General features: G+C 50.0%; 7 protein-coding genes across 7 annotated transcripts; 3 read left to right on the top strand and 4 right to left on the bottom strand.

Moving 5' to 3' along the window:
• Window positions 1-1,212: 1,212 nt before the first annotated feature.
• Window positions 1,213-1,701, top strand: Aud_002689 (uncharacterized protein; the record flags this gene model as incomplete). Its single annotated transcript, XM_043287652.1, has 1 exon — window positions 1,213-1,701. One exon carries the CDS (start codon window positions 1,213-1,215, stop codon window positions 1,699-1,701), a length of 489 nt encoding a protein of 162 aa, XP_043143587.1.
• Window positions 1,702-2,770: 1,069 nt separating this feature from the next.
• Aud_002688 (arylamine N-acetyltransferase family protein) lies at window positions 2,771-3,777 on the bottom strand (the record flags this gene model as incomplete). Its single annotated transcript, XM_043287651.1, has 2 exons — window positions 2,771-3,322; window positions 3,382-3,777. 2 exons carry the CDS (start codon window positions 3,775-3,777, stop codon window positions 2,771-2,773), a joined length of 948 nt encoding a protein of 315 aa, XP_043143586.1.
• A 2,070-nt stretch (window positions 3,778-5,847) lies between these two features.
• Aud_002687 (MIP/aquaporin family protein) lies at window positions 5,848-7,791 on the top strand (the record flags this gene model as incomplete). The annotated part of the gene is made up of 2 exons (XM_043287650.1): window positions 5,848-5,883; window positions 5,941-7,791. The coding sequence occupies 2 exons, from the start codon at window positions 5,848-5,850 to the stop codon at window positions 7,789-7,791; spliced, it is 1,887 nt and encodes a 628-aa protein (XP_043143585.1).
• Window positions 7,792-8,069: 278 nt separating this feature from the next.
• On the bottom strand, window positions 8,070-9,921 carry Aud_002686 (putative MFS multidrug transporter; the record flags this gene model as incomplete). The annotated part of the gene is made up of 5 exons (XM_043287649.1): window positions 8,070-8,994; window positions 9,046-9,507; window positions 9,564-9,617; window positions 9,662-9,763; window positions 9,812-9,921. The coding sequence occupies 5 exons, from the start codon at window positions 9,919-9,921 to the stop codon at window positions 8,070-8,072; spliced, it is 1,653 nt and encodes a 550-aa protein (XP_043143584.1).
• A 1,418-nt stretch (window positions 9,922-11,339) lies between these two features.
• Window positions 11,340-12,191, top strand: Aud_002685 (alpha/beta fold hydrolase; the record flags this gene model as incomplete). Its single annotated transcript, XM_043287648.1, has 1 exon — window positions 11,340-12,191. One exon carries the CDS (start codon window positions 11,340-11,342, stop codon window positions 12,189-12,191), a length of 852 nt encoding a protein of 283 aa, XP_043143583.1.
• A 59-nt stretch (window positions 12,192-12,250) lies between these two features.
• On the bottom strand, window positions 12,251-13,673 carry Aud_002684 (uncharacterized protein; the record flags this gene model as incomplete). Its single annotated transcript, XM_043287647.1, has 2 exons — window positions 12,251-13,237; window positions 13,380-13,673. 2 exons carry the CDS (start codon window positions 13,671-13,673, stop codon window positions 12,251-12,253), a joined length of 1,281 nt encoding a protein of 426 aa, XP_043143582.1.
• A 487-nt stretch (window positions 13,674-14,160) lies between these two features.
• Window positions 14,161-15,213, bottom strand: Aud_002683 (uncharacterized protein; the record flags this gene model as incomplete). The annotated part of the gene is given in 2 exon segments (XM_043287646.1): window positions 14,161-14,284; window positions 14,303-15,213. The coding sequence occupies 2 exon segments, from the start codon at window positions 15,211-15,213 to the stop codon at window positions 14,161-14,163; spliced, it is 1,035 nt and encodes a 344-aa protein (XP_043143581.1).
• Window positions 15,214-19,458: the final 4,245 nt, after the last annotated feature.

Genomic DNA, 19,458 nt, shown 5'->3' with positions numbered 1-19,458 from the left:
TAGAGTCAAACCTTTACTTGGCTCCTGGCGTGCGATTGTGTTAAGGAACCCATCATCATCAAATGATGTATACTTAGCTTTCCGATATGACACTGTAGTGGCTGCATTATCTCATCGTCCACCCATGGTTTTAAAAGCCATTCCTTAAACTTACCTAGGCAGCAGATTTCGTTTCTAGCCCACTATGTGTGGCTCGCCCTGTCATATATAGTGCTAACATCATCCAGAAAATTTGATTTCTTTCACTTCCCAGATGCAACATTGATCATTCACTCCCCTGGCTGTAATCCATAGCTTATATTTACAGAACTTGTTGAAACGAAAATCGAAATATTAGCACCAAGCTTTCGGCTCAAAACAGAATACGTTAATCGCCAACCTACTGAAGATCCGTATTCAGTCAAAACCGCAGCAACGCCCATGGAAGAGGGTGCTCGGCTAGTCAAATCGGATCAGCCTGTTGGACATGATCTCGAACTTAAAGAGAGATAAGGAGTGGACAAACTCCAGGGAAGGTGATAAGGCACAACTGCCCACTCGTAGCTTGTCCGCAATGCAATCGTGGCAGAAACCGGTGCTGAACGCCTTTGCACAGTGCTTAATCTCTCCGAATTGGAATGGCACCCATTGACTATTTCGTTTCTGAAAGGCGAGGATTTAGATGCACCTAACGAGGAGGTATCTAACAGTGAATCGAACCATAAGAATACCGGTAAGTGCCGAGTTCTCCGAGTATCCAACAGTGAATAGAATCATAACGACAACGGTAAGTGCTGGGAACCCTTATCATAAATACCCCCGATCTTCTTCCTTCATAACGATCTTCTTTCATCACACCCTCGATCTTCTTTCTTCGTGCCCTCGGTCTTCTTCCTTCAAACCATTCTCTCTGCTTTACAGATTTCAGATTGTTGATTATGGCATCCATCTTCAGCGAGACCGAAGGCGCCATGTGAGCAATCAACTCCTCATCAGCACTGTCTACAATTATGGAGTCATTGAGTATCACGTCCGGACTGCCAGACGACTACGTCACCCATCGCTTTACCAGTCTCAGTAGACTGAATATTGAGGCGGAGAGGGTACTTGACAGACTGAGCGAGAATGGTGACGCAGGAAATCAGTATATCCTTGCCCTTAATCTGCCTCGAGCCATTCGCAGTCAACTAGATGAACAGAAGAATGTCTTGCAGGGCATTAAGTTTTCGGTTGATGTTTGACGGAACCACTGCGCTGATCAAGATTGTCCCGTCCCATCCTCATGGATTTGCGACTTCACGTCTCCGCGACAACATTTTCGCAGCACTTTTGGCTGGGACGTCGATGGACGATATCTTATGGGGCGCAAACGCAACTCACAGGCCCACAGTGGCTGCAAACAGGGGAAAAGAAGCGGATGATTGTTTCATACCACCAATCCGACAGGCCGGACAAAATCAGCCGCAACGTTGGCCTTCGCTGGTGATTGGGACCGGCGTCTCCGAGTCCTTGACCAGGCTCCGTCAAGACGCGAGGTGGTGGTTCGAGAACTCCGAAGGGGCTGTGCGCACCGTGATTCTGCTCAGCATTAAACGGACCAGACGGACCATTCTGTTGGAGAAGTGGCAGTTGAGCCCTCCCGGTCAGCATGTCACTCCACAGCAGGCTCTGCGCATCCAGCAGATGACCATACCGCCAATGTCGCCCCTCGGACTCCAGTAGGCAGTCAAGCAGCACCCGTTCATAGCGCAGACAGCTACCATTACACCAACCAACGCTACCGGAAGTTTCCCCATTCATATCCATTACCAGGCACTACTTGATCGAGCTCCAGGCCTCGGTCAACAGGACATTCGCCTTGACGTAGCCGCAATGATGAGGGTTGCTGTGGGTCTGCTATAGGCGTTCTTCGAATGCATGCAACGGAATCTTCTTACGATCACGAGATCATGATGTATTTAAGCTGTGTGATACTGGCTCTTTAATAATACTGATACATCGGAACCTATCATATCCTGCAGCTCTAGTCCGCTTGTAGTTCATGAAGGACCTTAGATTTGACTTTATGATTTACCAGCAGAATCCAGAACTTCACGCAGATGCTGAAACACTGCTAATCTTCCGGCTCCTCCTGCCAGCATTCTGCGCCTGGTGGTATCTCCATCACCGCTTCCTTGCACCAAATATGCACAGCTTTCGCCATCATTTCCCGCGTCAGAGCCTCCAGGCAGCCACCTTTCACGCTTAGGGTGTCCTCTCCATGAGTGCGATGTATAAGTCGTGATCCGCATGACAAGCAAAATAAACATTCCAGCTCTCTACCTTTCAAGGTTCGCCGAGTATAGGTACCGATTCTCGCAGTGCCATCTGGATTGACCATTGGTATTTCAAACCATGGGAAGACGGCTGTTATGCCACAGTAAGATGACGACTGGTGACGGCATTCAGTGCAGTGGCAGGCGTATATCTTGTAAGGTGCTGGAAGTGGTGTAGTAAATCGGATGGCTCCACATTGACAACGACCCTCCATGATGAAACTTTGAGTGGCCGGATTGGAAGGAGGAAGCTGGATGAAGTTGCAGGGAACAGATAATCTGAGTTTTCTAGGTCCTGTGTGGAGAGAAAGTTCCAGTTGCACGGCCTTGGAAATACTGGCTCGTATATTAACGACAGATCTACCCCGCCTCGCCAAATGCTTGATCCTAAACTACATTTGGCTTAGTAGCAGGTCTCTTTTCTAGCAATAGATGGAGCTAGACTTTGATATAGTAGACACTTTTCTGTTTAATGTCTAAATCTTTGCTTTCGCACATAGGAATGCTACTGTCCCAACAATCTCTTTCCTCTCTTCATTTTCCAGCTTAATCCCGAACACACTCTCTAGCGCATTAATCCTCTCCTCTTCAGATCTGAACCTTATTCGCCGTGACAATTTGCCTCCTTGGAACCAACTCAGAGCGTCATCCCAAATCATCACCCATCCGACGGGTCTCCTGTTTTTCAGGACGATCTGAAATGCAATCACTCGGTACATAAACCAAGCTCGTTTGTTACCCCGAACCGCACGCTCTACAGCTTGGTAATCACTTTCAAGCCACTCGCTCTCCGTGAAGGCATATACGTCCACCCAATCTGGGCTGCTGCCAGACAGGAACTGCAGCCGCCAGTACTTGAGATGTCTGGCACGACCCTGGTCAATCGGGGCATGAACAAGTCTGCCTCGTCGTCCGAGATTCCCGTCACCGTCAGTAAATTCGAGTCCATCTCGAAGCAGGACAGGGCCAACCGGGCCATTCGGGCCGAATCCTGCGTCCACGAGGTAGTCATTCCCATCTATTCCCATCTATCCGGACGATGATAATCATATGTTGCCTTTTACTGTCAGAACATAAAAGCACCGACGATGAGAAAGAAATACCAATCTCCAAATTTCCCGCGGCCAGGGTTCTTGTCTTGCGCTGCCACGCTGGCCGATCTGTTCGTCCGTGCTCCGCTCATGTACAGTTCAAACCCCAGGGCCAGCAACACTTCGCCGAATAAGCGAGTGATCTGGAAACAGGTCCCGCCTTGTCGGCGCCGAACGATCTTCTTATATACTAACGACGGGCTAAGAACTAGGAGGCGGTCGGCGGTATAGTGAAGAACTGTATTTTCGAAGGGAACAGCGGCCAGATGGTGATGGAGAAGACAGGTTAGCGCCTCTAGGCGGTTGCTACCCGCTAATAGGGCATCGCGGATGTCGTTAGGTAGGTTAACACGGTCGAAGTAGCCGGTTAGCTCGGCTTGTGTATATGCCATGATGCATAAACAGTGCGAAATGAATGCGTGACAACCGTCTTAAGCTTGAGGCCTGGGTGTTGAGTACACTCCAGAAGAGCAAGGTGCATGAGGTATGGATTATCTCAGTTTGGGACAAGGCTTCCGTATACTTAGCGACGTTACATCGTGTGCCCTGTAGTTAGCATCAAATGCGGCTACGTAGCTCGAGGTAAGTCGACAAATTACGTCGCACTTAAAAGTAAGACATGCAGCGCGCTAGCCGAAGTGTCATGGATCATTACGGCGATAACGTAGGGGTAACGAGTGATTGGTCTTCGATTGTATATAGGGCCACAGTCTAATACTCCCAGGGGAGTCGAAACTTGATTTCCTGTTGACTTGTACGACAGCAGAGTGTTAAAGGGTTCAGCATGGCTTCCACTATGGACCGCCAAACGGATAGCCTCTGACAGTTATAGTCCAGAACAAGTCTTAGCTTGAGCCTCTAGACAGTCAACGCCAACGATCGTGCAATTGGCTCGAATCATGTCCACCGGCCTTGGCAATTGTGTGCGCAGCCTATAACGAAGCAGACTTATATTAGCATCACACTTGACTGGCCAAGGCACCGTTAGCCGAATCATAGAGCCAATGACCCTCCAAAATTGGCTGCTGTTTCACTGAGGATATCGCGGACAAGGTACAAGTTCTTGTAGCTCAGGGTCTAAGCCACAGCAATGTAGTTCACACGCAGTGCAGACACAAAACCTCTGACATCCCCAGAAGGAGAACGTAGGATTTATTACAGTATTCGTCGATATGTGACATCCTCTCCGAATTGCAGGATGCCTCGATCACGAGTCCCACAAGTCCCGGCCTTCATTCACCTGGCCATCAGGCTGGGTGGGCTAGCGCTCAGCATTGCATGTTTCTATTACCTGTTATATCTCGCGACTCACTGGGGCGAGAAGCACACATTCTATTTTGCCATCTTCTCAGTAAGCGACCGACACATCATCTATGGATATATCTGACCCTGCAGATATCGGCTGCGATAGTCGTCGACCTGATCGAAGTATGCGGTCTTCTAGACGCCTCATTCACCCTCAAGCGGCTGCACGTAGGCTGGCTGATTTTCGGTAACGTCATATCAATAATTCTGGGAGTTATTGGATGCCTGCAGGTGGTCTTTGGCGATTGGAGTCTGGGCGATGCCCCGTCTGATTATCCGCATCCGTGGAGGGACACATTGGACCAGACATTCATGTTGATGATTGCATTTCCGTATGTTTCTCCTCTGGTTTATGGATTTGGCTGACGGTGTAGCGTGTCTCGTTTGTTGTTTGCGATACTCGAGTGTGTTATATGTGGCCGGATACGTCGGAGGCAACGGGAAAAGCGCGGAAAAGAGGGAGAAGGGACTGCATTGCCTTCGAGGTCTCCAGTCACTGTGGGTGCCAAGGAAACACCAAATGATGCTTGATCAAGTGCAAATGTATATGTTCGCATTAAATTCTGTATGCTGAACGGGTATGACATCATTTACCCGCTATCCAATGGCATCAATTATTTATCTCAATCTATTGAGGCACAGTAATATCATTGGTGGAAGAAAGAGAATTGCGGATATATCCATGGGCTGTACTTGGCTCATCAGGAACATAACAAATTTCACGAAAACGACCCACCAGCAAACCAGATAGCAATATCCATTGTGATGTAATGTGGGTCGCAAAGCTGTTGGAATTGTTGATAGGTTACCCAATTGGATCGACACGCCCGGAGAATCAACGATATTGAACGTTAATTTGACTGATCTGCTGCCGAGGACCCAGATAAGATCCACACATTACGCCATGAGCCCACAATTCAACGACAAACAAGAGACAGGGTCGATCTTTCGCCTTTGCGGTATTAAGTAACCTGTAAGCAATGGGATTGCGCAAGTTGTCTGTCATCCGGTGCTGTGGTTTAACCGAGGTTTCAGCGCGTGGGAAAGTCAATTCCTTCCTCAGTAGATATTTTTGTCATTTGTGTACTTACTACCTGTTCGATATACCAACTGATACTCAGATTGGCGTGACTGGAACGATTGAGAAGTGAGGCAATATGGACGACAGATCTCCGAGACGCCCGCGGGCGAAGGTACGTAAAACTACAGAATTCGTTGATGAGTACGACGAATATACTGACGGCAAATAGTCTGAAGCAACAAGACGACTAAGGGATCCAACAGAAGTAGCTCCATCACCCACTAGGAGCACTCCAGCAGCCGGTCGTGCGGACTTCATCTCACCCACAAGACGGGCCTCTGCCCTGGAAGGCCCGGAACCGCCAGGACCAGCCAACTCTGGCATCCGGCGACGAAGCACGGCCGCGTCTCGACGCAGCGGAGTGCCCAGCCTCACATCCCGCACCACGCTGGCGCAGCGAACACAAGGGAAATTCACTCTAGCCGGTCCAGAGGAAACACCTCAGCTTAGACTCGCTCACGAACCCTTTGTGCATCCTGGCTACACAGAACTCAATCCTGCCTACGAGCAGCCCGCCAACGCAAAGCCAGTATGGAGTTTGGCAAAGCCCCTGCCGCGAGTGGTGCGGCCGGGCATGGTTCCCACCAAGGAGGAACTATTGGAGGCGCGTGCGAATGCCCAGTTGCCGGCGGAGAATTCGCAGAAGATGGGGTTGGAGGTTGATCCTAATGATCTTGAGGCTGGGCAGATCGAGAAGACCGCGGATCCGCGCAAGATGGCCGCGCAGGTGGAGGATGCGCGTGTGCAGCGGGAGAATAACTTTGTCAATAAGATACTGACCGGGGAGGCCGCGTCTACTCGGCGGTTATCGCGTACTTCGTCTACTCGTATGCGGCGTCCCTCGAACCTGGAGGCGCCCGTGGACCAGTTATCGACCTTAGAGGAAGGTGAGCATCCGGCGGAGACGCAGCCCGAAGTCCCCGCCCAGCCGCAGTCTCCCCAGGCGCAGCAGGAGCTCACTACTGAACCTCTGCAGCCCGTGCCCGAGGAGCTCGAGCCGCATGTAGTCGATCACGAGCATGACCACGAGCACGAGGATGAGCTCGAGGACAAGGATGACATGACCGACTTTTCTACGCTTGACCATGCGGCGTACCCAGAAGACCTGCACCCGCTCGTCCAGGAGCTTGTCGAGGAGGAAGTGCACAATAACCACACGACCTGGTCTGTCATCCGTACGCACCACCGCGAGGAACTCGCCGAGGCACTGGCGGTCTTTGTCCAGCTAACCGTGGGCCTGTCAGCGGATTTGTCCGTGACACTGACCGGCACAGGGAACCCCAACACCACAGCCTGGGCGTGGGGATTCGCCGCTATGATGGCCATCTACATTTCCGGTGGTGTGTCTGGTGCACACCTCAACCCAACCATCACGATCATGCTGTGGTTCTACCGCGGATTTCCCAAGAGAAAGATGCCGGCTTACTTCGCGGCGCAGTACCTGGGCGCCTTCATCGCCGCGCTGTCGGTTTACGGGCTGTACTACCACTCCATCCAGCATTACCTGTCCACCAACACACCCACCGATATCATCAACAGCTTCATCACCAACCAGCGCCAAACCTGGATCGGGCCCGCGACAGCCTTCTTCAATGAATTCCTCGGCACGGTGTGTCTCACCGTAACGGTCCTAGCACTGGGAGACGATCAGAACGCTCCCCCCGGGGCAGGCATGAACTCGCTCATCATCGGCTTCGTCGTTGCGTGTCTCAGCATGACATTCTCCTATCAGACAGGCGCGGCATTCAACCCCAGCCGAGACTTTGGGCCGCGGCTGGCGCTGCTTGCGCTGGGATACGGGGGAGAGCTGTTCACGAATCCGTACTGGTTCTATGGGCCGTGGGCAGGATCCTTGACCGGTTCGTTCATTGGGGCGTTCCTGTACGATTTCATGATCTTTACCGGGGGAGAAAGCCCGGTGAACTATCCTTGGGAGAGGACGCAGAGAGCGATGCGTAAGAGTAAGGCGAAGTGGACGAGAAGGCTGCATCTGGTGAAGGAGAAGCGGATTGTCCAGTAGGTGGGAGACGACTCATGCATAGAAAGGCATATAGACTCAAACACAATATAAATATGTACATAGCTTTCTAACGTAGACTAGAGCGTCATGCATAATCTATCAGGTTTATACTGCGTCATCAGCTCATCAGACCACTTCCACCTCAGACTTCTCGCCTTTCCCTTTTGAGAAGCGAGATGGTGTCCCAGGGATTTATATCACCATGGTAATCATCACTTCTCACGTGACTCTACATATACCATCCACATAATACTGACCAATTCAAATCTATTCATGAATCAAACATCGGAGCCCTTCTCAGCCCCATTCTCATCCCTCTCGCTCGTCTCCTCTGGATCCCACGTGGACTCACGCATGAACGGACTCCTCCTCCGAATCTGCTGCCCCTTGAGCACCAGAACGACAGGCACAAGCGATAGAGCAGCTCCAATAAACCCCAGTAATGAACCGGCCCATCCAAAACCGAGATTACTAAACAACTGCGGCGACGCAAGCGGAAGGAAGGCTCCGAATGAGTTTCGCCCCAAGGACGCAGCTGACAATGCCGAAGCAGCGTATTTTTCGTATGCGTCCGTCAGGTAGTTCACAACACCCATGTAAATCGCGTAGATTCCAATGCCAGCAGCTGTGATTCCAATCGTGGGAACAATCCAGTGGACGTCGGGCTGACTGGCCCAGCCATACCAGAACAGGCCGGCGGTGAACAGTAAGCTACCGGGGATGGAAGTGTACAGTCTAGCCTCAGGAATGGGACGGCCGGGCCTCTCGGTATTTCGCTGCGCAGAACGCAGGTAGAGCCAGTCCTGGAAGGGATTGATGGCAGTGGCGATGACGGCCCCGACGGAGATGGCTAGCTGAACCAGACCGGTGGCCAATACGCCCCAGCCATAGTTGGTGCTGTATGTTTGGACCACGCTGGAGAAGAACAGATAGAGGATACCCCAGGCGAAACTGATCCACAGCGTGAAAAACTGAACGACTGGTTCGGAAACTAACATCCGGGCGGGACGGCCGAAGGAGATTTTGAGGAGACGCCACGTACTCGGGGCGTTCAGCTCGGCAGCTGCGTAGACGTGCCGGCCGGTCTCCTTGCGGATTTTGCGGGCTCGTCGCTTGAGAATCACGTCTGGACGGGTCTCGCGGAGGATGAGCCAGAAAATGGGGATGAGGGCGGCGTTGTAGATAATCTGGACGTAGAAGATCCTGTTGTCATACATTAGCGGTCGTTCGTCCATAGCGGGTTTAGTTTCTTACCATCTCCATGGATCGTCCTTGTGAATCTGCACAATGGCAGAGCCGATAAATGGGCCCAAGGCAATTCCGATCACACTTGTAAACCCGAACAGAGACATGGGGAGACTGCGAGCTTTGCCGCCTTTCCACACATCACTGATACTCCCTCCGACGATGTTGATCGAGACAGACGACGCACCACCGCCAAAGAAGCGAGTTACTATAATTGTAGCAAAATTTTGGGCGAAAGCTGATCCGAATAGCGTAGCGACCAGAATAATATACGAGACGAAGTACCCAGGCATGCGACCGGAGGATTCGGTGAGAGGCACGAAGATCAACGGCCAAAAGGCCGCACCCATGTTCCAGGAGGTAGTAGCCCAGTAGAGGTTAGGGAACGGAGAGTTCTGGACATGCCATTCTTTTTCCATCCAGTTATTCCCCGATCCATACGTTCCGGCTGGCAGACCAGTCAGGATAGAACTATAGAGTCAGCATCTTGCCCGTCTGTGCCGAATTGAGCACAATTGCAAACTCACATGAAGCAGACCGTCAAGGTAAGTAGCCATTTGTACTTGGGACTCCAATTGAATCTAAATCTCTTAGCTGACGTTTCTTGACTTCCCTTCTCACTTACGGATTATCAGGGTCATCAGGCCCATCCCAACTGTGAATCTCGATATCTGTGCTATCCCGTATCTCGCCACTAATGTCCTCGATACCAAGATATCCTTTAATTCTGAAAAGAGTCAGTATCTCAACACTATTCCGACTGCATCAAACCAACCTGTCCGTCAGACTTTTTTTTGGCAGTTGGGTGTTCGTCGCAGAGTTTGCGGGCCTTGCGTCATTGACGGGTTGTGACGAACCCCCATTACGGGCCTCTGGTTCTGCCATCTCGAAGCCAATTCACATTCAATGAGACTATAAACCCCCAATGGTGTAGGGATGAAGAAACACTTATGAATTGAGAAAACAAAAAGAAATGCAAGACGAAAAAAAAAAAATTTAAAAATCTATGCTCATCGTCAAGTGATCATGACCATTGTACAACCGCTTCGGCATGCCGAGAACTCCGCCCGAGACGGCGGATCAGGGCTGCAATTGGCTCTGGCCCGCCCTATGCCGTCATCGACTGGGACAGATCGATGGCAAAGTCTCAGGTTGGCTGATCCAATTCTCGGGGATTTGATCATCTTGGGTTCTTACGTCCTGTGGCGCGAGTTAATCTCTCCAGGCGATCCGATTGTGCCCCTGTGAGTAGTAAGCAGTGTTCTTTCATTGCCACGGATTATTCATACGGATGGCTTATTCCGTTTACATGACTGCCTTAAATCCGTGTATACCCACAGCTCTGAGCAGTTAGACTGGAGGTTGGCAGGTATACGTGTTGAACCTTGTTCGATCAATTCCTGTACTCTTTACAATGTAACTAGAAGAATAGCAAATGGATCGTTATGGTTGGACACTTTTGGAAGCTTAGCCACTCGAAATGCGCAGTGCTCAATAGAAAATTATATTAAGGTGATGCACTCTGCAGTAGTTATTAGACTAGACAGTATAAAAGAGTCCGTACTATATTACTTGGTATAAAAGATATCTTTCAAATCGGACGCTGTATGTAGGGCTGGCTAGCAAAATTACTTGCGCTGTGCTTGCTGAACTGGGATAAAAGCTACGCAGCATGACATAGAGGCACAGGTATTGTGATCCAGTTATGAGGTGCGCAAGTGCCCTTTCCAACTTTGGGAATCAATCTGTATACAGGTCTCCTAAGACCATTTCCTTGCGAGCAGCAAGTCAACATGATCTATCCTTGCTTTATATTGTAATCGATATGTTTATATATGATCGCTTAGCTAGCGCCGGCGCTTGTGATAATCATTATATGCATATTCCTAAGCTATGGAGTTTTTATTGGCTCTTCCGACCCGGGTAGCTTCTATTCACATGGCGTACAAGTAATATACGAATATCTCATATTTTGACCTAATCCTGTTTGGTCGCTACTTAAGCTTCTTGTGACTTGACCTGATAAGACCAGACGGCCTCCTTGCTCACAATGGACGCATTGAAACTCCTAGCAGTGATAAAATTACAGTCAGTAGTTGGTTATATGTATACAGAATAATCAACTAATAGTAGATGTTTGTAAAATGATATGAATACTCCTGGTGGCCGGGGTTAGCAAGTTGTGCGACAAATGACATCATCATCCTCAGCAGCCATATAAACAGGAGATGTGCAGCCTATGTCTTTCACACATACAACTTACGTATTTACATTATCAATTATTGGAAACTTAGGCAGAGAATATGCAACCCCTAGTCAACGAACACGCGCTCATCCGCGGCACACGAATCGCCTATGGCATCTATGGAGAAGAAACCGGAGAACCCGTCGTCTTACTACACGGGACACCGTCCAGCTCTCTCATCTGGCGAAAGGTTCTGCCTCATCTAACAAGCGCCCATTACAGAGTCCATGTCTTTGACTGGCTCGGCTACGGGCTCTCCGAACGTCCCTGGGATCCATCCATCGATACCTCGATTTCGGGCCAGGTGCCAATCCTGGAGGGTCTACTGGCGCACTGGGGTCTGGAAACAACCCATATCGTAGCCCATGATATTGGCGGAGGGATTGCGCAGCGCTTTGCCATTTTTTCGCCGCAGAGGATTCGTTCCCTTACGCTTGTTGATGTGGTCAGCTTCGACAGTTATCCGTCTGCGAGAACGAAGAAGCAGATGGAGAACGGGCTGGAGGCCCTGATTCGGGCGCCTGATGCGAAACATCGCGAGCATTACCGGGATTGGTTGCTGTCTGCTGTGCAGAAACGCGAGCAGTTCGAGAGTTCGAGTCTCGAAACCTTTCTGGGATATATATCTGGCCCCGTCGGGCAGGCAAGTCTCTACCAGCATCAGGTTCGGTTCTATGATCCGAAACATACGCTGGAAATTGCCGCTAGGTTGGGTGAGCTGGGGAAATTGCCTGTTAAACTGATCTGGGGTGCGAATGACGGGTGGCAGGTTCCTGATTGGGCGCATAAATTGCATGAATCTATTCCTGGCTCACAGGTCGGATTAATCGAGGATAGCGGGCACTTTTCTCCAGAGGACCAGCCAGAAAAGCTTGGGGAGTTACTGGTCACGTTTCTGAAGGAGCGTTGATAGTTGCCTTGGTTGAGGGCAATTGCTTCTGTCATTTACCGATTAATCCGCTGATCCGATCACCAAATAGTCTTCACATCCCAACCCTTGACCCGCACGCGGACCCAAAGAAAGCACGCAAAAGACGCCACATAGCTCAGTCCAGTGAACAAGATCACACCCCAGAAGCCTCTCCTTCCCCCCTCAGTAGCCGTGATCAAGCTCCCCGCAATCGGAATGCCCGTCAAACATCCGATACTGGCAACTGTATACGCACTCGCATAGTACCTCCCGTAGTCTTGAGTGTCGCACAGCTGCCCCAGACACACAGGCATCAGGCTGATATTCGAACCGCTCGCAAACCCAAACACAATCACAAACATGATCATTAGCGCCTTACTCGGCGCCGTTCCCGCTAATGCGTCCGGTAGCCATAGCCCAATCACAGCAGCCAGGCAGACGAGATTCGATACGATCATGGTGTTATACCGGCCGCTTTTATCCGCTACGTAGCCGATAAAATATCGTCCAAAGCAGGATACTGCGTTTAAGATGGCGAGGAGCTGGTACGCGAACGCTGCAGCGCCACTTACGGCCTCGGCGTTTGAGAGGCCCTGCCGCGTAAGATAGTAGCTGGGAACGTAGGTGACGGGGACGAAATACGCCCATTCGATAAGGAACACTCCGGCAGTGGTTACTGCCATCGCGCCGGTGCCGTCCCAGAAGATACGCGGATCAGGCAGCATATCGCGCCATGAAGTTGCGGCGCCTTTCTTGGGCGGGAGACGACTTCTGCAGAGGAGAACGCTTATTACGCAGAGGAAGAGAAGCACAAAGCCTACGATGCGGGTTGCCCAGGCCCAGCCCACTTTTGGGAGCAGGGATTGCATCATGAGGGGGAAGAGGACGCCGCCGAATCCGCTGCCGGTGAACGCGAAGCCGGATGCTTCACCGCGGCGTTTATCGAACCAGTGGGATATGGCGCCCATTGCTGGGGTGAAGAGAAACGAGTTGCCGATACCGCTCAGGATGGAGAAGGCGAGGATAAATTGGTAGTACTCTTTATCCTAGCATGTTAGCAACTTCACTGGAATTGATGGTGAGAAGCCAACCTGTGCATAAACCTAATGTAAACGTTCCCACTAGCAGAAAGACGCTCCCTATCAAGATGAGCTCCCTAGGGCCCCTGGCGTCAAATATTGGACCAACCTGTAAGCCGCAGAAGTAGGAAACGAAGACATAAATGCCGAATATCCACCCCGTAGAGTCCGCGGAGGTGTCTGCCAGCAGAGTCGTCGAAACATATGCCTCCAGTACACCCACCGAGTTCACAACACCGAGGCCCGCGGTCATGCAGCACCAAGATCCCAGCGCGACTGTCCAGGCTGCGATACCTCCTTCCGGGTAGCTGATTATTTCATCCTGAGATGCATGGACCGGTTGTGTCAAAGGCTTCTCCGAGCACTGCGATGGCTTCTCAGATGAGACCTGTGGGCCGTTCATTTCGAGAACGGTTGACACGAGTATACTGGAGAATAAAATTAACAGGAGATAATTGAGGAAAAGAATAAAAACGAACAACGAGTCTAAGACAGTGCAAGGAGGGGCAACGCCAAGTGTTGCAAGATCATGAGTAAGAAGAGCTGCGCAATATTGCATCAGAGTGATTGGTGGGAAGGCGTCCATCAAAGGACTGGACTCTATTGTTATAGTGGTCAGCCTAATCTACGTCAGAGCAAAAGTACCTGAGTGATTCCTGATAATCCCTGTACGGATCTAACGAATCTAACTGATCAAGGTAGTCTACCACTGTCGATCCATGCAACCAGATGGCACTAAAGAGTCCTTATATAATTGCGTTGACAGAGGTGGCTGGCCTTCCCCGCACACATATTGAATTCCAGATTCTCGCAATAATCTTTGTAGGTTAAAATTATCATCCTTGCTATTTACATATGAAGAATCACGGGTTGCTCTATTTGGCCATTACCTAACGTCGTTCAGACACCTGGAAAACCACAGACTTGTCCCCGGTCTCCTGCCACAATTTCACCACAAAATCGCCCGAGTATTCTCTGGCCTTCTGGAACTGCTCCCGGGTGTATTTAAGGCAACTATTAGTTAGTACGTACTTCTTGTGCCCATTGACGCGGACCGGAGCAAGCGTGGTGGCTACATTCACGCTTCCAATCTCGGTCTGCAGGGGCAACAGGTAAAAATCATGCTTTCTGGCTGCAGATGCTGCAGATCCCGAGGCTGCGGCAGCACCATCCGATCCTGACTCAAAGCATTCGCCAACCAGGCCTGAGAAACGATTCATTTCCGGATGCTGATAGAATTGTTCGATGAGGCCCGGATCAGCACCGCCGCCAAAAACCTGCATTTCTGAAAGCAGAATGTCGCCCGGCCGGGTGATGCTCTTCAACATCGGTCCAATTCGAGCAGGCAGGTCATTACCCTCCTGGAAACCAAGGTTGGTCACAACGGTGACTAGGTTCTCAGAAGAGGCAGTTTCGTCTTTAGGCTTTGGGAAACCGGCTACGGAGCATTTGTAAAAATCCTCGACCCAGTAGCTGAATTTTTCTTCTCCGATTACAGGTACCAAAGCCTTACGCATGGTCTGCTCGGATTCGGGATTGATATCGATGCCCACGTACTGGCGAAGCCTGACGCCCGCAGCTAGGAGTCGCTCGAGGATGGCCCGTGATTTCCAAGGCTCGGGGCCCAGCTCAACATAGCGGATTGGGCGGTTGTCGGCGAGCATGGCAATTTCATCCGCAGCCTGAAGCAGAGCATCGCGGAAGGATGGCCCTAGCTTTCCAGCGCAGGTGCGCGGATCTTCCAGTGCCAGGCGGTTAAGGGTGGCCATGGTGTTGAATATGGCAGCCAGATTCTGCTCCTGGTTGGTGTTCTGTTTGAATCCATGGGGCTGGTATTTGGACGAGTTATCAAGCACAATCAGCTGCTCTGGTTGGATGCTGCTCTGAGAAATGAGCGCATGCGCAACCAGATCATTGAACGCTGGAAGTGTGGTGACAGTCATCTTGATAGCTGAATTGTTCAAAATGGTAGATAAGTACACTGGTTAATGTGTCAGTCATTCGAGAGCCTGCGGTGCGGACTGAAACCATCCCCATATTTATAGTTCGTGATTAAGGCCATTACTCAATCTCACTTTCTCAAGAAGACACATCCGTCCTCCTCGATCCTGGGCTGTTTGTATCCATGAACATCATTCTTTCGTCAGTCGTGGTTGTGTTCGCTGCAACATCAAAAATAGCTGCGAGAACGGCACCAATCTAGCTGTATCAGGACATCCCGAGCCTGGTATTTCAGCGATAGACCCCAAAAGACGGCCGCGCCGGCTCCATCTAAGACACAAGTATTAGCTAAGTCCTCGTATTACTCACACTGATTATATGAGATCGTCTCTTGAGCATATGCTGGACGACCAATCATGCTTTCGCTGATTGCAGCGAAGGAAGTCTCCATCTTGGGGTCTGGAGGCACATTGCTAGGATTTGAATCCTCCAAGCCTCAATCGGGACACCTATTGGGAGATTGTGGACACATTGACGCTTGATGCAGAGTTAATATACGTATGTGCAGCGAGCTCGCGGAAACAGATTGCTGTGACGATAGACGTGACAATGGGTAGCCTTGGTAGTCTCCAGCCTATGAAAGGTGATGTACGTGAACATTGCGACACATGCTAATGCAGTATACAAGCCAGTTATCTCTAGCCTCGAGACTTCGGCTACACGTAAGCATAAGCTGATCTTCCTGCAGTCATGTTATGCAGCAGTAACCTGTTTGCAGATACAAGGATATATAAGCCACAGCGGATGTCCTTTTGCATATTCGACATGGTGAACCAGGGGTAGCATCTCCTAGCTGCAGGCCGAGGAATTTAATGAGCTCCAAGCAGGTTTATAAATGGTTGATATTACCCGGCTGAATCAGTAGAAGACACATCGGTACGTCAGCCGAGATTCTTCCTATGTCTAGCGTCGCGAGATCCAGTTTGAAGCAGGGGTACAATACACGGGAGAACGGCCCGCCAATGGATGGCCTGCCGATCCTGTCGATCAGCCGGGATCATGGGCTGTTTATTTTGGAGATCGCTTCAGTGCCAAGGAGCTTGTAATCAGTCCACGTATTCAATTTGGGGAAATCAGATATGCCGCAAGTCACCATCGTTATCCTGTTCATCCTGTTCACCCTGTTCACCCGTAATGGAGAGGCCGCAACTCGACGAAATGGTTAGCTCATTAAGGTACCTACACAGAGATTTTCGAGCTCTCACAAACCGGCATTTAGGAAACAAGTGAGCAGCGCGCCAAGTCAGGATAATCTTGCCGGATTGTTCCAGTAGAGCATTGCTCGGTGGAAACTGCGAGTCTGCGACAGACGGAGTATAAGCTATGTTCTGCGACAACTTCTAGTGTGTGCAGCATACAGCTAAAGGATAATTTCAATATCCCAATCTGCATGACAGCTTCTTTAACGCAAGCGGTTTTTGTAACAATCATGGCCCTCAATGTGAGGTAGTGCCAGGTGTGCCTTAATCTTTCCGATATTGCCCACTGCAGCCTTCTGATTGAGAGCCTCTTGGTAATCTATACGGAGCCTCGTCGAACAGAATGCGCTCCAAGGTAAGCCCTGTGTCAGACATGCACATTCATCACAGTGCTCACTAGGCTGTCGTGGACATTGTGAGGCGCTAGTCCCGATATTACACAGGCCATAAGTCTTGCCCAAACCGCCCCTTAGAGACCACTCTCGTGAAGCGAGATCCAAACTGCACTTCAGCTGGAGAGACCAGCTAGCTAATTGTCAAGGGTGCCCATAGCTATGGTACGCTTCATGGGCTACTGCCGTTCACTACTTTTGGATATGTTACCGGCCCCACGTTTCCTGGCTATCAACAATCCTCTTACCAGGCGGTGTAACGGACAAACGAAGCTTGCAGATCAATATACTAGAGCAGTCGCTTTGATGACCTTAAAAATCATTGTGACACTCCTTTCTCTGTCAAGGGGTGCTGCTGTCCATAAAAAGCTGCATGGCATTATTACCCCTTGACAAAATGAATGGACAACGATCTTGTGCGGCTGCCCTCGCTGCCAAGGCTGGAACTGACGGGGCCATCTTACTCGGCTGGAAGTCCGTGCGGCTGTGTGTGGCTGAGCCAGCTGCTCCCATCGTGGACTTTCAATAGGCTGCTGAATATGCGCCGTAAGTATGTGCCCATTGGCTTTCCTTCCAAGCTTGGCGGCAAGTCGCACTGCTCGCAAATATCTAGCTCGTATGTTGCGGGCGGCAGTTGGTGCTAGGCGGTTTTTATAATGTGGATGCCTACACTCCAAGTAGCAGGCAGCTACAGGAAGGGCGAGCACACTGGAAGGCGATGTGAATCGTTGTATTACAGGCGAGCAAAGTGTTTTCTGATAGAATGACCACTTGCGAACGATTCTGAATAGGTGCTCCACTCAGGCCAATTGACTGGTATGACGATCTGAGCCGAGTCTTCACCCCTCTGGACTTGGGCTTTCGAGCCGAACCGGTTAGAAGTGACGTTTCGCACAAGCAGGATGACCCAATGCAGCAGGGTAGGAGAAATGTCCCCCACTGTCCCAGTCACATCGAGCATCTTTTGTGCTGGACTAGGAATTTTAGTGTATAGATGGCTAAGTAAAGGAGGCTTATATGTACTCCAGGGCTGTGGTGGTGTTGGACTTAAATTCCTCTAGCTTGACTAATTTAACATTATAATTTGATCTCAGAACCCAGCTGAGGAGAATGCGCATTGCACTAATACGTGTAACTTAGGTATAGCCTGATTTAAAAGTGAAGAAGCTTTTCTATTTTCAGCCCTGCAGCATTCCAGGCCTGATAGCAGGTTCTTTTCACTACGTGGCTATTAACTAGAGGTGTCTGGGTGCTTAAAATAACATGTGTGGAAGTAAGCAGCAGAGGTTTAGGCAGGATCAAGAATAATGCCCTTAACATGGAGGAATAATGTCAGTAATTAGAAGTTATGTGGCATTTTGTACATGGACCTGAAAGATTACTAACACCTTGCTTTGTGATTCGGGCATTCCTAACCTTAATTCTAATCTTAATTTCAACCTCTCTTCCAGTTGTCTAATTAGTTTATCCCTACCATCCTTGTAAAGTAGCAGAGCAGGGAAACACATAATCAGTCTTTGCCAAAGGCTTGTGGCTGGGGGTGGTCGCAACCATAAAGGATAGTCAACTCCCATTAAGGGCTTCTGCTTCTAACATAATAAAATATGATTGCTCTTTTAGGGTCTGGTCTATGAATATATATTTAAGCTGAAGGATTTCGTATCTAGTATGACATATTTGGAACAGCTTTAGCTCTGGGCTCTATTCAGTAATTGTTATCACTTTAGGCCATTCCTGTTTAACTGCTAGCTGCCGGCCTTGGGTGATGAAGGAATGTGGCCTACCTCACTCTTAGATAGGAAGAATAATACAGCTGGATGTCTTGATGTACTACGGGTATTGAATTTACCTCCAAACCTCACGCCACAGAGTGGATGGGTTATTAATTATATGTGACTGTGAGAGCACCACACGATCCTCACCCCTATACTGATAAACCCTGTGAAGTCTTGGTACCTAAGCACTCATGGCCCCTGAGCACTTCTGGCCCTGTGACCCGCCTGACCCCATATGCCATAGACCTATGCGTTACGACCGGTGCAATAAAGCGTCTTTTGAAGGGCCTTCCCCGATGTCTGGACGCCCGAGTATCCAAAATCCTCTGGTGTCAGAATCTCTTGGTAGCTGAACCTTTTATTGTCCGAACCCCAATAGTGTCTGGATAGCTGGAGTCTAGCTTCCTGGCGGACTGTGGCCCATGCTTTGCCCTTTTTGAAAGCAATGAGATAGTTGTAACGGATTTCGCAGGGCTCTGGGCAGCAGGCCAGGATCTGAAGCTAGTGCTTTCTGGCCCGAGGTACGCATACCCGTGATGCAGCAAGGCCAGTGGATTACTTTTTACAACGTATCGACCGTTTACCATAGCATAGCAGATAGACACCAAGAGGGTTCAGACGCCGAAATTTATGGATCCCAAAGGGTTCAGAAACAGGGGGGGTTCAGACATTAAAGTGTCCAGGAAACAGAAGAGTCTGGACTAAAGCGTTTAGACACCAAGGGCGTTTAGACGCCGAAGTGTTCATACTTCGGTTTTTGACTCTGTTGATGTCAATTTAGTGGGCCGGCCCAGTTGTGGATTGGTTACATTAACGTAATC

This window comes from Aspergillus udagawae (genome assembly GCF_001078395.1).
Source record: "Aspergillus udagawae IFM 46973 DNA, scaffold_2, whole genome shotgun sequence".
In the NCBI taxonomy this organism is placed as follows: Eukaryota; Fungi; Ascomycota; class Eurotiomycetes; order Eurotiales; family Aspergillaceae; genus Aspergillus; species Aspergillus udagawae.
The sequence above is the reverse complement of the archived record's forward strand: the minus strand, read 5'-3'. Positions and strand labels throughout refer to the sequence as shown.